This window comes from Prunus mume, linkage group LG6, assembly GCF_029339155.1.
Source record: "Prunus mume cultivar Tortuosa linkage group LG6, ASM2933915v1, whole genome shotgun sequence".
NCBI lineage: Eukaryota > Viridiplantae > Streptophyta > Magnoliopsida > Rosales > Rosaceae > Prunus > Prunus mume.
Window position 1 is genome coordinate 5,690,631 of NC_142703.1, and position 16,909 is coordinate 5,707,539.

The following is a 16,909-nucleotide window of genomic DNA, read 5'->3' on the forward strand; positions in this document are numbered from 1 at the left end:
TAAGCAATAGAGAAGAACGTTACCAAGAGCTTTCGTGCTGATAACGTGTTGTGAAACTAGGGAATTTGTAAGAAGCAATAAGAGGAAGAAAGAGGCAGTATAATTTGCTCAAATCAACATGTATTCCATTCATATTTGGATCCATTATTTATAGGGGTAGAGAGGCCTAAATCATTTACCAACCATAATTGGTAGGTTACAAGTATATAATGATGGGTATTATGATAGGTTAATAGTGACTATTATTGTGGGCATTCATAACCTATAAACCCATAACATATGGATTTATAACATTAAATATATTGTAAACTAATAGCTAAAATTATCAAAATGTTCATGTCACATCAGCAACTTAACGGTTTTGAGGATGAAAATTGTAAACTAGAATATAGAGTAAGATTCTAGAGGGTGTGTGATCTTTTGAGTTCCAGGGGGTAAATTAGTATCTACATTCGAGCTTAGGGGGTAAAACCGGAATTAAGCCCAAAAAACGGGAGGCGTGTTAGTTACTAGCTTTTTACATCAAATTTGATTATATCACCAGTTAATTATTTACTTATTTATTTATTTATTATTTTTATAATAGTGAGGACAGGGTTCAAATTTGAAATGTCTTTCAACTTTAGGAAAAGAAGTATCACTAAATTAAGAGTTTCTTAATTCTCTAATTGGCGAGGTGGGATAGCATTAGCAGAGAAGTGGATGAACAGTTATTTGAGCGAAGTGGATGAATCGTTATTTAAGCGTGCTGAAATTAGGGATGAATCAATTACAGATTTATAGTTGCCTAAGAGCTGCTTCTAAACCCAATAAGAAAGAAACGACAATTCAACTAAGCATGCCAAACAAATATCATATAGAGGGCAGCAGATAATAGCTGCTAATAATTATTACACAGTTTCCTGGAAATTACAAAGGGGACATGAAGTTCTTAATTCAACTAAAGAAAACAAGCAACATTACACAAACATTGACAAAAGAACCAACCGAGAAACTGATACAAGACGAAGCAGTACCACTATAGGGCCTCATCTGCTTTATTTATACATATTCACTTTTATTGGGAAAGGCACATATACACCTTGATGATGCTTCATGTAAGCTAGCAATTAAGGTGCTGGTATAATGATGGGGTGTGAAATGTGTGATTCAAGCTCCCAGAGCTCGAAAACTCCATGGACAAAGTCATAGTAACCACCCCGGAGTGCTAGCTTTCTGTTAGAAATCGCCTTTTGAACGTATGGATAACTTTGCAGGTTTACCAGTGATAAATTTACTGATTCCTGCATAAAATCATTGTTCAAAAAGATGCTGAGTGAGATTTATTTCAATCATGGAGAACTGAACCGAGTGTGCAATGTATATATGCCTTGTAAATTTAACATTGAGTTAAAGATGGAAAAGTATAAAAGAGTTGGTGCTACATAATTAGCTTACCCTTGCACAAGCTTCACATTGTTCATCAATATCATGCCCACCCAGTCCATTTGCTATAACCTTAGCCTTGGCTGGTAGACCAATTTTAACCCATTCATCTATGAAGTCACTGCAAATTCCAATAAAAATGGACGCAAGTATACCAGCAAGTTATTATAATTTGTGCTCCCTTTTGGTAATAAAGTTTTTCATTGCTTAGTTGATTGGGTTGGCCTTTGAAATACTTTTCACCACGCTAACAAAAAAAGAGAGGCATTTATAGAGTTTGACTAAAATATACAAGAATAGCACTTTTAGTGGTTTTTGAAGAAGCAATAGAATCTTTCATGCTAATACAAACTCTTTGAATTTTTTTAGTATTGGCGTTATTAAACATTAAAAAATTGGTAATGAACAAAAGCATTTCATCCTCATAAACGATTATGAATATTCCACAAGCTAAACTTACAAGGGAACAGAACCATCCTCCGGATGAGTCATAAGCCTCTTGATCCCTCCACAACGACTGTGTCCAATGACCAAAATGTTTTCTACCTGGCAAATTTTCTTCTCTTGTTATCATTCATAAATATTGTAATAAGAAGTGAAGAGAAAATACCTAGTAATTAATAATTAATTAAATCTAAAGTTTTTGGAATATTCACCCCAAGTGCTGTTATAGCATATTCAATAGTTGCTCCAACTCCTACGTATTTTAGCTGCAAGCCATATGAACGAACTTATTTTAGCTGTCTAATACATGATTAGTGTGAGATAAATTGCTAAAAATTATGTATAGTTTGATTAGAATAACTAATCACTTGAGGTGGAGAGAGAGAGAGAGAGAGAGAGAGAGAGAGAGAGAGAGAGTATTGAACCTGGTTAAAAGCAGGAACCATGTTAGCAATGTTGCGAACCATGAAGGCCTCCCCAGGTTGGAAATTAAGGATATGTGAGGGGCTTACTCGGGAGTCCGAGCATGCAAATACCAGAAACTGCATTGAAACAAAACATAAAATTTTATTATTATGTTATTAAGCTATATACTAATTAATTTTAAGATGCTGGACCTAATCTAGTGAAGCCCAAATTGTACCTTGGGGCTTTGTCCTTCAGCAAGCTCATTGAAACACTCTGGATGTTTTCTGCAAGATCAGCCCAAAAAGATAGTTAAGAAACAATGAAAAATATTATTAGATTTTAAAATTTTCAAGATATCCACCTATTATTTATTTTGTCCTTTGGGTATAAGACGCTACTACTACCAACACTAATATTATAAAATTCAATAAGTGTGAAGTTTTATTACAAAGGTTTCAATGTTATTCGTAATGGAACAATTCATCATATGTTGTACTTTATTTATCAAAGTCTAACTTTATGTTCTTCAACATAAAGTCCTTCAATGATGAATTTTTTTTTTTTTTTCTGAATTGTGGCAGTGGTTGAGATGCTTTTCAGGAATTTAATCATTCATATATGATTTAACGTTTGAAAAATATATCCGATCTATTTTTACTCGAATTTGTTGATCCTGAAGTGGATGAAGCCATCTACAATCCTTTGAACTGGGTTAAAATCACCAGGTTTTTCCAACTCAGCCGTCAACTTCTCAATTTTGGCAGCAGCCACATCGTCCAGCTCTCCCTTCTCACTGCAACCATATATACCAACCAAAATTGTCAAATTTTGCATATATTGTTCTACTATAAATTCAGCACACGGTTTTGGAAAAGATTTTGTAGCCAAATATTATATTTAGCCATGAATTTTTTTTTTCTTTCTAAATTTTGGTGGCTGAATTATCATATGTAGTCTATGAACACTTGGTTATAATTTATAAATTAAAGATATACAACATGTCACGGAAATGTTGAAGAATTTCTTGTACATGATGCTATTGTTACTCAAAACAAAAAAGAACTTGATCAGTGCAGTATAGCTTAATTGGTTGAGTTCAATAATATCTTTGAGTGTATTTTTCTTTCTACGTTGTGTGAAAAGGTCAATCGTAGGAATCTATAAAAATTAAAATAAAATAATAATAAAGAGTACTTGAGGAGATTCTTGAGTCGTTGGAGGGCCAATTGGCTAGCCATTGCCTACTTTGTTTTCTGCATATTCAAAGAACTTTAGTTAGAAGAAAATATTCAATATATAGGAGTATATATTTGTGTGAACATATATATAAGTTGTTCCTCTTAACGTTCGCTAGGTTTTATTTAAAAAAAATATTGGGCAAGTAGTTTGTCTCTTAATTAAATGGGTGTTTTTCATTTCAAGTTAATTAAAACTAGTTTAGGCTTCTAATGAAAGACTAGCAGTACTCTAGCGCTACTCATGCATGCATAACGAAAGCTCCATTCACTAACAATACTTAACAAGTGCACACATATAAAATGAAGTTCACAAGTTTTACAAATGTATAGTCGAAAATCCTTTTGGTTTGGCATAAAGGGGTTTCGATTTCGAATCGTTCCTTAATTTCAAAACGAAAAGTTATTTGAATCAAAACTTGCAAAATTCACTCACTAAAAATGCATACATATAATTGGAGAGTAACATTCAGAATAGTTCGTCAAATGCATGGCATGCAGTTTATAAAAACAAAAGTGTAAATCAAGTAAGCTAAAGTCTAAAGACATAGTATAAAGAGATTATATTTTGGCCTAACCGTGTAAGTTTTCAAGAAACTTGCCTAGGAATTCAAGGAGAGATCAAATTTGCAACAAACACAACACAAATGCATGCACATCTTTGCAGCGAGGAGTGGAGCTACTATTTATAGAGACCAAGAGGGTTACTATGTAATCGGCATGTGTCTTAATTACTAATTTGAATGATTGAAGATTGGACAACGAGAAAGGCACAGGTGGACCACATTGAAGTCGTGACATTGTAAAATACAAAGGGCTGACAGCTTCTAACAAAGCATCCTTCGATTTGAACAGTTTTGTTTCTACCAAGTTGTTTAGTAGTGTAAATTGCATATTGCCATGTGAAAATTGGTCCCCTCCAATTTCAAAAGTTACCCAAATTTCTTTTTTCTTTTTCAAATATGTATAACCCTAAATTTCCTTTTCAAATGTATATTTTTTTATAAAAAAAATTATGTTTAAAGGGGGAGCTTTTGTGGAGGAAGCAAGATCGCATTTTTCCTTTTAATTTTCTGTAATTTGTCATTGTCAGTATATACCCGGTGCATATCCTCTTTCGAAGAATGCACTGCAATTTTGTTTTCTGATTTTCACGTATGACTTGAAGACGGACCTCTTTAGCTATCTGATGTACTACATTATGATATTTCTATCTATTGCTTCATATATAAAGGTATTTGTTTAATTTGAAAAAAGGTTTACCAAACAACTAATCAGTTTTACCAATGGGGTTGACTACTGTTAGTTAAAAAGCTTTTCCGGTTTACATATATGCTTCTCTCTGGTTATGTTTTTGTTGAAAACTTGGTATTTACTGACTCAATTGAGGCTAATGATTCTAGAGTTCGAAATTAACGTTGTGATTGAATGAGGAAAATAAAATAGTATCATATAGTTCTAGGCGGCCGTCTCACGCCATGCAAATTAACGTCAATTTTAACTGCTTGGATAGCTTATTAGAGTTGAAATTAACGTTATAGGCCATCTCATAATAAAATCTCGTATGCCCACAAGAAAAACGCATTTTCTATCGTTTTCAAGTGTTGCATAATGACAATCAAATACACGTACCCTTACACTCAAGTGCAATTGCATATAACTTTTTGAATACAAACAATTTAGTTTCCCTACCACCACTAGTAAGCACCTGCAAAATGCTTTGTATATGCATATTGGTCCAATGTCAAATGGCCATATGCAATGTACTGTGAATGTATATGAGATGAGATATGATTGAACTAGTCCCCCTCTTGTTTTACTTCTTTAATTTTTATTTGATGCAATTTTTTCTCTCCCACACGATTCATGATATGGATATTGAACTATGTTAAAGGTTCTTGGTATCAAATTGTTTTGCAACATAAGAAACTTATGTTCCGTCGGTTTTGATATTGTATAAATATTGTACACAGCTGCCGACCTAAACATTTCTTATGTCACCAAATGAACTCTTGCCTAAATATTGTATAGCTGCCGACCTAAGTAATTTGGAAAAGAACATCAATTACTCGACTTATAGATTATTTCTACTGATGATGGGATCTTAGCATTTAAGCTGCATTGGTGTGCTACTTTTGACTATGAGATTGGTCCGTGACTCACTGTGTCCTATAGTAATTACCCTTGCTAGGGCAGGTGTCTGTTGTTATTACCCGCACTACCACGCCAAAAGAAAGAATGAAAGAGAAAAGCAAAAGGCTATAGTGGTGGCAATTGTTGTTGGTAGGCTCAAATTGGTTGTTATTACCCACATCGGAAGAGAGTTATTTTCTTTCATGATTTATAAGCACCAATACTTTAGAAGCTTTAAATAGGATATGGGTCTAGTGGAGACAAAGTTGGGCATCATCTTGGTTTGGACTTGGAATATATATATATATATATATATATAATAAATATATATATTTAATTGTGAAAAGATGGGCCTTGGGGCTCTGTTGATTTAATTAATATTTCTTTTTATTAATTAGAAATTCATTTTTAGATAAAATCATTATCTGAAATTCAAATATGTTTATTATAACTGTTGGATAAAGAGGTATCAGACCTCTATATATTGACAATTAGTCCAAACTAGAAGATATAAAATTTGGAATTGCATTATCATTTTCATACATAAATATTTACTGACAGAAAGCATATCACTGTTCGCTAGAAATCAAAGCCACAGTGCTTAGGCTTTCATTTGTGATAGTTTAGTCCTGATGAATGAACTCGTATTGAACTACAAGCACATGGGTAGAGGAGAAGTATTGTCTAAAGGACACTGCAACTCTATAAGACTCTACCATCTATCCAAGCAGTATTTTGTAATTCATTCTATTGCTATATTGATTTGATTATATATACAGAATACATTTCGTATTGTTTTTATTATGTTATTTGGTTATATTCTGATTGTTCTCCAACATTGGCCAACTGATGAGTAAAATGAACATAACAAGTGCGTGTGAGTAGGGCAAATATTCAATTATGCCCATATATGCTTATATTTTTATTCTTCTCCCATATGAAGGTATTTATACAAGTACAAAAATGTGTTAACCCCAAATAAAATAGGAAATATATAAGTAACCAAAATCCTAAATAAATAAGGAACCAAAATCCTAACTAAATAAGGACTTGCCAACACTCCCCCTCAAGTTGGGGCAAAGATATTTCGCATGCCCAACTTAACAAGCAAGTCATAGAATACCATACTCGACATTGACCAATCGAACAACTGTAGAGAAGGCTTTGTCATAAACCACGAGCGAAACAACTGACAAACCTTAACAAATAGGGCACATAGAAGAACACATAAAAGCAGAACACAGACACCCTGTGAGCATGATAGTAGGTAAGGCAGAACATAGTAACCAAAATCCTAACTAAATAAGGACTCGCCAACATAGAACACCTTGACTATCATCAATAGTACTTGCCCAAGCAGAATTCGAAAAGCCAAATAGTGATAAATCAAAGGTCCGATGAAAGAGAGCACCATGCTCAAGAGTCCCCTTGTAAGTGTATGCATTTTTGTGATTTTCTTTCGGCTTCCCTTGACAATTTTGTAATAGGACAATCATTGTAATTTCCCAAGCTCTAAGTTTAGATTAAGAATTACTTCTTTAGGTGTTCTTATCTAGCTACATTATGATGGACAACATTGTGTTTGACAAAGGTAAGTTTTGCATTGCATTAACCTATTCCTGAAGATTATGACTAGTCATCCTTTTTCCGTATGACTAGTCATATCCTAGTCATCCTCCATATGACTAGTCATCCTTCTTCCATATGACTAGTCAACCTTTGCGTTAGTAAGGTTTTCCATGTCATTGTTTCCAGCTAGATCCTACTCACTTTTTTGTCCTATTCTGCGAAATCCTCTACTGTCTTGTACGATTCTAACTTAGGAATTTTTGTGTAAAAACGCATGCATTCCTCATTTGGCAACCGTCACTTTTGTAGGCAAGTTTTGGAAAGTTTCTCTGTAAACTTTCTTTTCTTCCTCAAGTGTAACCTTCATATTTTTTATCTTTGAGTTTTCCAAAATGTTTCTTTTTGAAAAATGTATTTGAAATATGAAAACCTCATCTTGCTAGATCAAACACTCTCTCATATATATCTAGGTCAGATTCAAGATTAATTTATTCAAGAGAATGGTTTCTTGAAGAAATTGGGCATTCTCATTTGAATCAAAATTTTAGTTTCTGTCTAAGTTAGAGCTTGCAAGCTTGTGCCATGGGATGAATGAGCTGGAGAAGGAGTTATCATTGCCATGAAGAATTGAGCTTCAAGCTTTGCTAAGTTGGATAAGAAGATTGCACAAAGGAGGTATAGCTCATCTTCCTAAATAGATCTAGGTTTTTCTTGAGCTTGCTTGTGTTCCTTTGTAAGAATCTTTTTCTACTTAGTGGATTGCTTGGTCGGTTGATGACCCCCAGTTTTTCCCAATGGTGGGTTTATGGGTGAACAATTTCTGATTGCATCTCTGCAATTTTTCTGGGTTTGTGTTCTTGGTGGTTGACTGGTCATCGTACGAATTCTGGGTTTGTGTCCTTGTAGTTGACTAGTCATCATTATCTGTTGTTTGGTGTTTACTTGATTGTGATAATTTCTCACACTTTCACCGTAGTTGTTGCTAGCACATGAGGTGCCTAGATTGACGGGTCCTTCTGAGTGCCTAGGTTGTCACTAGTAATCTTCTAGGGTTGCAGGTACATTGTGGCATGCTCTGTGTGTATTATTGATTGTGGCTGTTTACAACTAGCAGTTGACTAGTCACAAGTGTTTTTGGTCAAGGTCTAAAATGTGTGAAGATTGTTGTGTTTTGTTTAAGTGTGGCAAATTTACCTCTCATCACCTAAGTACCAATTTCACCCCTAGATGTTACGAAAAATCCGTTGGACACCTTGAAGATGAGTGGTGCGAGGAGCATGCATGAATTGACATACGTGATTGACGACATAGGCGATGTCAGACAAGAAAGGTGAGATACTAGAAGCCACCAATCATATATACTATGATAGGCAAAGGGATCAAGTAAGGGGTTGTCATGGAAGAATTCTCTTAATTACTTGATCTATAAGCCCCATGTGAAATTTGTAGTGGTTTGGATAAGGAAATTTGTAGTGTTTGGGGATAATTTAGTTTGATTGAATTGGATTGGTTGGAACTAGTAACTCAACCAAATAATATACTATAGACATGAGCTATTAGGCCTTGTTTGGTTTGCGGAACGAATTTGATGGGGAATCATTTCCCGAGGGATGGGAAATGAAAATTTCCTTTCCTATGTTTGGTTTGTGTAAGATTGTAAAACAAACGTTGTTTAATTTTCCTATTATACCCACGTTAGAAATATGAACTAAACAAATACAGAAAATAATGCATATTAATGCTATATTATAATTCTAAATTGTTAATGGGGATAAAATGATCATGAAAAATGTGCATTTAATGATGACCTTAGTTTCCTATGGGAAGGGAACATGAAAGCTTCACCTAAAGGACTAAGGGGGGTAGGTTTCATTTTCCCCCATATTTTCCAATGCATGAGACAACCATTTCCCATACTTGGACTTACCAAACATGGGGAATCGTTTTATTTCCAATGAACCAAACACACCCTTAGTTCTCCTTGTATTACAAATGGACAATAGAGGCAATTTTTGGTAGCTAAATGCATTAACCACCCACACCTCAACCTCGCCATCACCCTACCACTAATACTTCCTCCAAAAATATCACATATGATGACACTACCTAACAAGACCCGGCCTAAATTCCATTTTGAAATATGTGTCGGACCTTGTACGTGTCCAACACCTGATAGGTGCCAGGCATAATGTCCAAAATACCTCTCTTGCCCTGAACAGCAAAACGAAAACAAACTTAAGGGTTTAACTTTTGCCAGAAAATCGGCAGAGTCTACCCTGAAAAAAGAACATTTCTCAATAAATTTCCACCCATAAAAATATACAGTTAAAATTGAAAAATCCCAATCATTCAACATGCATCAGACAAATAAATCTAAATGGCCTCATGCCTCTTTATACAGCATAAATCATTCAACCATCGGAATATGGTCTCAACTCTTAGAACAACATGGATATGTTGTCAATTTCCAATATGACCTAACTGAACAAATTTTCAGCACTTGATCTTGTGGCTGCACCTTGTAACTCTAGATTGCCTACGTACCCTTACCAAGGGATCAAGCCACACGTAGTTCTTTAGACAAGAAAACAAAGTTCAACCCATATGTAAGCATATGTTTAAAATGTTCCTTCACACTTCCCTAAAACCAAAAGCTTCAACTCTAATCAATCCTCTGAAACTTAAGCAAGCTATGGTTCTGAAAATGATTACTTGTTTGTGGTGGTGGATCGTTTCAGTAAGATGGTGATTTGAATTCCATGCAAGAAGACCGTTATTGGAGAATGAGTTGGTAAGTTATTTTTCCAACATGTTTGGAAGCATTTTGATTTACCTACATCGATTATTTTTTACAAAGACGGTAGATACTTAGGCCATTTCTGAAAGTTATTATGGGGAATTATGGATACCAGACTTAAAAAAAGCACTAAATTTCATCCACAGACATATGGGCAAACAGAGCTCTTAAACTAGACTATGGTACACTTGTTGAGGGGGTATAATTCCAAGCATCTAAAGGCTTGGGATGAAAGTCTCCCTTAATTACAGTTTGGTTTTAACCGAGCAATTCATGGCTCCACACTCAAATCTCCATTTGAGGTATGTTTGGGTTATTTACCCCAGAGTCTTTTTGATTTAGCATTCACTATGAGTGACTAGCCATTAAGTGGCAAAGAAGAAGAACATGTCCGAGCATATAAATTTTCGAACGAGTCCGAAAGATTCATACTAAAGTGGAGGCACAACTGCAACGTTCTCAAAATGATATAAAGTTCGCCATGATAAGCATCGTGTGCCATGTAACTTCAAAGAAGGTGACAAACAAATTAATTTTATTGCCTTTCAACTTGCATTACCACCATACATGCATATGTAGTCGGTCATCAATGCCGAGAATCTTAAGCTTTTTGAGCCATCTCTACTTGATGATTATCCCGACGAAGCCATTCACCTTCCATCAGTTGATGACTTAAAGATTGAACGAGAAGACCCTTTGCAAGAGGAGTGTATCTTAGAGTAAAAGGTTTGTTAAACCCGTCGTAGAAAATATGAACATTTCCGCATTAGCAGAAAATGTCAACTTCCTAGCAAGTCGAAGTGGTATATTCGAGACAAGGCAATAACTGAGTTTCCTCATCTCACAGTTTAGCTTGACCAGGAGCTCAAGCATCTTAAATGGGGGAGCCATGATCTAGGAAGATCTTGCAAACAAAATAATTAAATAATTATACACCATTATATCATTATTTAATTATTTTAAACCCATAAATATTTTCTGGTTTAAAACCAATTTGTTTTAAACCACCAATTTTGTATGGCTTATGTGCGTAGGTGTTTTAAAATCATTAAGCTCTTATGTTTTAAAACCACTTGCTATTTTCAGTTTGCTACTTTAGGACGATGAACTTGTATATAAACCCCATTTGATGAATGAAATAGATAAGCAGAACTCAAAGCAGTTCCATAACTTCTTCCTTTTGCTTTTATAATTGTCTTAAAATTCCTTTCGTTCTCTTATTCCTATAAACTAGGAATTCATAGTTCTATCGACTAGAAGTTTTAGATCAAATATCTCCCAGATACGATATATTGGCCCAAGCATATAAAATTGTATTTTACATTTGAATTTAGGGTTAATTACACTTTAGTACCATATAGTTACACCCTTAAAACATGTTAGTTCTCATCTTTTCAATTTTTACAATCACATACTCCGATATTTTAAATTTGTTACAATGTGATTCCGCCGTTAAGGTTTCTTGCAACAGAGATACTGAATGAAAAGCCCTTCATTTGTGACACAAAATCAAAACTTGAAAATTTTCAGAACTTGGAAGTTGAATGCAAAAAATTTCAGAGAGAGAGGTGAAACTCTTCATCCTCCCTTGCGAACTCAAACTCCAGTTCCCATGGTCCCTAGTGCACCCATACTCGACCCAATAACTCAAAACGACTTCGGCGAGATCCGATGAGTGAGATGGTGCCTAGATCTAGGAGGTGACTGTGAGAGAGAGAACCGGAGACAGAGAGAGATGTGGTTGGTGGTTGGGTTCGTGGGGCTAGGTAGAGATTGAGGGTGAAAGAGAGATGTGGAGGGTCTTCGTGGTTGGGATATTAGTGGGTGGAGGCTGGTCGGGATAGGAAGGGAGAAGGAAGAGGGAAGGAGGGTGAAAATTTTTGGTCTTTCGTATAAACCATAGTAGCATAAACTAAGATTTTTTTTTCTTATCTTTTTCTTCAAATTTTCCAAAAAAATAATATTTTATTCATACATTAATCAATTTAGAATTAAAAAAAGAAAAATATGGGACCCATAAATGCCACGTAGGCAACTAACGGATAGATCTGATGGAAGCCCTCACGATGGAACCACATTGTAACAAAGTTAAAAGATTGGGGTATGTGATTGTAAAAATTGAAAAGATATGGATTAACATGTCTTAAGGGTGTAACTATAGGGTACTAAACTATAATTAATCCTTGAATTTATTAATGAAAAGTATGAAAATATTATTATATTATAATATCAAATTAATATGCTACCATGAGTTTAATAAAATGAAATTATAAAAATTCAAAGTTACATGGGACGGGCCCGGCCCAAGGACAACTCAACTCAATGTGTGCTTGGGCTTTGGGAAGTACCGTTGGGTTTTTTTGTTTTTTTTCGTTTGTGTAAATTTTTATTTATATTTATATAAGTTTTTAAAATTCTTTAAATATATTTTAAATTAATAGCTAAAATTATCAAAATGTTCATGCCACATCAGCAACTTAATGATTTTGAGGACGGAAATAGTAAACTGGGACATAGAGTAAGGTTCTGGAGGGTGTGTGACATTTGAGTTCCAAGGGGTAAATTAGAATCTACATTCGAGCTTGGGGGTAAAACAGGAATTAAGCCCAAAAATAGGGAGGTGTGTTAGTTACTAGCTTTTTACATCAAATTTGATTATTTCACCGGCTAGTGAGGACAGGGTTCAAATTTGAAATGTCTTTCAATTTTAGGAAAAGAAGTATCACTAGATTAAGAGTTTCTTAATTCTCTAATTGGCAAGGTGGGATAGCATTAGCAGAGAAGTGGATGAACCGTTATTTGAGCGTGCTGAAATTAGGGATGAATCAATTACAGATTTGTAGTTGCTTAAGAGCTGCTTCTAAACCCAAGAAAGAAACAACGATTCAACTAAGCTGCTAAGCATGCCAAACAAATATCATATAGAAGAGGGCAGCAGATAATAGCTGCTAATTATTACACAGTTTCCTTGAAATTACAAAGGGGACATGAGTTCTTAATTCAACTAAAGAAAACAAGAACATTACACAAACATTGACAGAAGAACCAATCGGAACTGATACAAGACCAAGCAGTACCACTATAGGGCCTCATCTACGTTATTTATATATTGTCACTTTTATTGGCAGAGGCACATATACACCTTGATGATGCTTCATGTAACTAGCAATTAAGGTGCTGGTATAATGATGGGGGGTGAGATGTGTGATTCAAGCTCCCAGAGCTCGAAAACTCCATGGACAAAGTCATAGTAACCACCCCGGAGTGCTAGCTTTCTGTTAGAAATCGCCTTTTGAACGTATGGATAACTTTGCAGGTTTACCAGTGATAAATTTACTGATTCCTGCATGAAATCATTGTTCAAGAAGATGCTGAGTGAGATTTATTTCAATCATGGAGAACTGAACCGAGTGTGCAATGTATATGTGCCTTGTAAATTTACCATTGAGTTAAAGATGGGAAAGTATAGAAGTGTTGGTGCTATATAATTAGCTTACCCTTGCACAAGCTTCACATTGTTCATCAATATCATGCCCTCCCAGTCCATTTGCTATAACCTTAGCCTTGGCTGGTAGACCAATTTTAACCCATTCATCTATGAAGGCACTGCAAATTCCAATCAAAATGGACGCAACGTTGTATACCATTGGCAAGTTATTATAATTTGTTCTCCCTTTTGTTAATAAAGTTTTTCATTGCTTAGTTTTTCATTGAAATACTTTTCACCACGCTAAAAAAAGGCATTTATAAAGTTTGACTAAAATATACAAGAATAGCACTTTTAGTGCTTTTTGAAGAAGAAATAGAACCTTTCATGTGTTTGGAACAACCACACTACTAAAAATAGGTCGATGGAGTTGTGTCTACAAATAGAGTTTGTATTGACACTCTTCATGGCTAATATTTTAAAGGAGTGTCTTATAGTATATTGTCCACGAAAAAATGCTAATACAAACTCTACTTGTGGATACAAATGCTCTTTGAATTTGTTTTAGTGTTGGAGTTATTAATTATTAAAAAAATTGGTAATGAACAAAAGCATTTCATCCTCATAAACGATTATGAATCTTCCACAAGCTAAACTTACAAGGGAACAGAACCATCCTCCGGATGAGTCATAAGCCTCTTGATCCCTCCACAACGACTGTGTCCAATGACCAAAATGTTTTCTACCTGTCAAATTTTCTTCACTTGTTATCATTCATAAATATTGTAAGAAGTGAAGAGAAAATACCTAGTAATTAATAATTAATTAAATCTAAAGTTTTTGGAATGTTCACCCCAAGTGCTGTTATAGCATATTCAATGGTCGCTCCAACTCCTACGTATTTTAGCTGCAAGCCATATAAACGAACTTATTTTAGCTGTCTAATACATGATTAGTGTGAGATAAATTGTTAAAAATTATATTTAGCTTGATTAGAATAACTAATCACTTGAGAGAGAGAGAGAGAGAGAGAGAGAGAGAGAGTATTGAACCTGGTTAAAAGCAGGAACCATGTTAGCAATGTTGCGAACCATGAAGGCCTCCCCAGGTTGGAAATTAAGGATATGTGAGGGGCTTACTCGGGAGTCCGAGCATGCAAATACCAGAAACTGCATTGAAACAAAACATAAAATTTTATTAATATGTTAAGCCCTATAATAATTCATTTTAAGATGCTAGGCCTAATCTAGTGAAGCCCAAATTGTACCTTGGGGCTCTGTCCTTCAGCAAGCTCATTGAAACAGTCTGGATGTTTTCTGCAAGATCAGCCCAAAAAGATAGTTAAGAAACAATGAAAAATATTATTAGATTTTAAAATTTTCAAGATATCCACCTATTATTTATTTTGTCCTTTGGGTATAAGATGCTACTACTACCAACACTAATATTATAAAATTCAATAAGTGTGAAGTTTTATTACAAAGGTCTCAATGTTATTCGTAATGGAACAATTCATCATATGTTGTACTTTATTTGTCAAAGTTTCGATGTTAGACTTTATGTTCTTCAACATAAAGTCCTTCAATGATGATTTTTTTGTTTTTCTGAATTGTGGCAGCGGTTGAGATGCTTTTCACGAATTTAATCATTCATATATGATTTAACGTTTGAAAAATATATCCGATCTTTTACTCGAATTTGTTGATCCTGAAGTGGATGAAGCCATCTACAATCCTTTGAACTGGGTTAAAATCACCAGGTTTTTCCAACTCAGCCGTCAACTTCTCAATTTTGGCAGCAGCCACATCGTCCAGCTCTCCCTTCTCACTGCAACCATATATACCAACCAAAATTGTCAAATTTTGCATATATTGTTAAACTATAAATTAAGCACACGGTTTTGGAAAAGATTTGGTAGCCAAATATTATATTTAGCCATGATTTTTTTTTTCTTTCTAAAATTTGATGGCTAAATTATCATATGTAGTCTATGAACACTTGGTTATAATTTATAAATTAAAGATATACAACATGTCACGGAAATGTTGTAGAATTTCTTGTACATGATGCTATTGTTACTCAAAACAAAAAAGAACTTGATCAGTGGAGTATAGCTCGATTGGTTGAGCTCAACAACATCTTTCAGTGTATTTTTCTTTCTACGCTGTGTGTAAAGGTCAATCGTAGGAATCTACAAAAATTAAATAAAATAATAATAAAGAGTACCTGAGGAGATTCTTGAGTCGTTGGAGGGCCAATTGGCTAGCCATTGCCTACTTTCTTTTCTGCATATTCAAAGAACTTTAGTTAGAAGAAAATATTCAATATATACAAGTATATATTTGTGTGTACATATATGTAAGTTGTTCCTCTTAAAGTTCGCTAGGTTTTATTTAAAAAAATTTGGGCAAGTAGTTTTCTCTTAAATTAAATGGGTGTTTTTCATTTCGAGTTAATTAAAACTGGTTTAGGCTTCTAATGAAAGACTAGCAGTACTCTAGCACTACTCATGCGTGCACAACGAAAGCTCCATTCACTAACAATACTTAACAAGTACACACATATAAAATGAAGTTCATAAGTTTTACAAATGTATAGTCGAAAATCCTTTTGGTTTGGTAGAAAGGGGTTTCGATTTCGAATCGTTCCTGAATTTCAAAACGAAAAGTCATTTGAATCAAAACTTGCAAAATCCACTCACAAAAAATGCATACATAACTAGAGAGTAAGATTCAGAATAGTTTGTCAAATGCATGGCATGCAGTTTATAAAAGCAAAAGTGTAAATCAAGTAAGCTAAAGTCTAAAGACATAGTATAAATATATTATATTTTGCCCTAACCGTGTAAGTTTTCAAGAAACTTGTCTATATAGCTGGGAATTCAAGGAGAGATCAAATTTGCAACAAACACAACACAAATGCGTGCACATCTTTGCTGCGAGGAGTGGAGCTACTATTTATACAGACCAAGAGTACTTACTATTTAATCGGCATGTTTTAATTACTACTTTGAATTATTGAAGATTAGACAACGAGAAAGGCACAGGTGGACCACATTTAAGTCGTGATATGATAAAATACGAAGGGCTGACAGCTTCTAACAAGCATCCTTCGATGTGAACATTTTTTTTTCTACCAAGTTGTTTAATAGTGTAAATTGCATATTGCCATGTGAAAAGTGGTGCCCTTTTCAAATGTATATATATTTTTTAAAAATAAATTATGTTTAAAGGGGGAGCTTTTGTGGAGGAATCAAGATCGCATTTTTCCTTTTAATTTTTTGTAATTTGTCATTGTCAGTATATACCCGGTGCGTATCCTCTTTCGAAGAATGCACTGCAATTTTGATTTCTGATTTTCATGTATGACTTGAAGTTGGACCTCTTTAGCTATCTGATGTACTACATTATAATATTTCTATCTATTGCTTCATATATAAGGTGTGTTCATTGGATTGGCATAGGTATTTGG

At 34.5% G+C, this 16,909-nt stretch overlaps 2 protein-coding genes across 3 annotated transcripts; both read right to left on the reverse strand.

Annotated features, from left to right (window-relative positions):
* Window positions 1-827: 827 nt before the first annotated feature.
* On the reverse strand, window positions 828-4,205 carry LOC148915924 (carbonic anhydrase 2-like). Of its 2 annotated transcripts, none has more exons than XM_089055504.1 (9): window positions 4,115-4,205; window positions 3,472-3,530; window positions 2,936-3,070; window positions 2,513-2,561; window positions 2,295-2,411; window positions 2,082-2,135; window positions 1,886-1,971; window positions 1,438-1,546; window positions 828-1,283 (listed from the first exon to the last, which is right to left on the reverse strand). In XM_089055504.1, exons 2-9 carry the CDS (start codon window positions 3,513-3,515, stop codon window positions 1,110-1,112), a joined length of 768 nt encoding a protein of 255 aa, XP_088911630.1. In that variant the 5' UTR covers window positions 3,516-3,530; window positions 4,115-4,205; the 3' UTR covers window positions 828-1,109. The 2 variants fall into 2 exon arrangements, with proteins under 2 accessions (XP_088911630.1, XP_088911631.1); XM_089055505.1 differs by having other exon boundaries at window positions 4,091-4,172.
* Window positions 4,206-12,895: 8,690 nt separating this feature from the next.
* Window positions 12,896-16,410, reverse strand: LOC103341853 (carbonic anhydrase 2-like). The gene is made up of 9 exons (XM_008245409.3): window positions 16,280-16,410; window positions 15,665-15,723; window positions 15,131-15,265; window positions 14,706-14,754; window positions 14,491-14,607; window positions 14,292-14,345; window positions 14,099-14,184; window positions 13,509-13,617; window positions 12,896-13,354 (listed from the first exon to the last, which is right to left on the reverse strand). Exons 2-9 carry the CDS (start codon window positions 15,706-15,708, stop codon window positions 13,181-13,183), a joined length of 768 nt encoding a protein of 255 aa, XP_008243631.2. The 5' UTR covers window positions 15,709-15,723; window positions 16,280-16,410; the 3' UTR covers window positions 12,896-13,180.
* Between the last annotated feature and the right edge of the window lie 499 nt (window positions 16,411-16,909).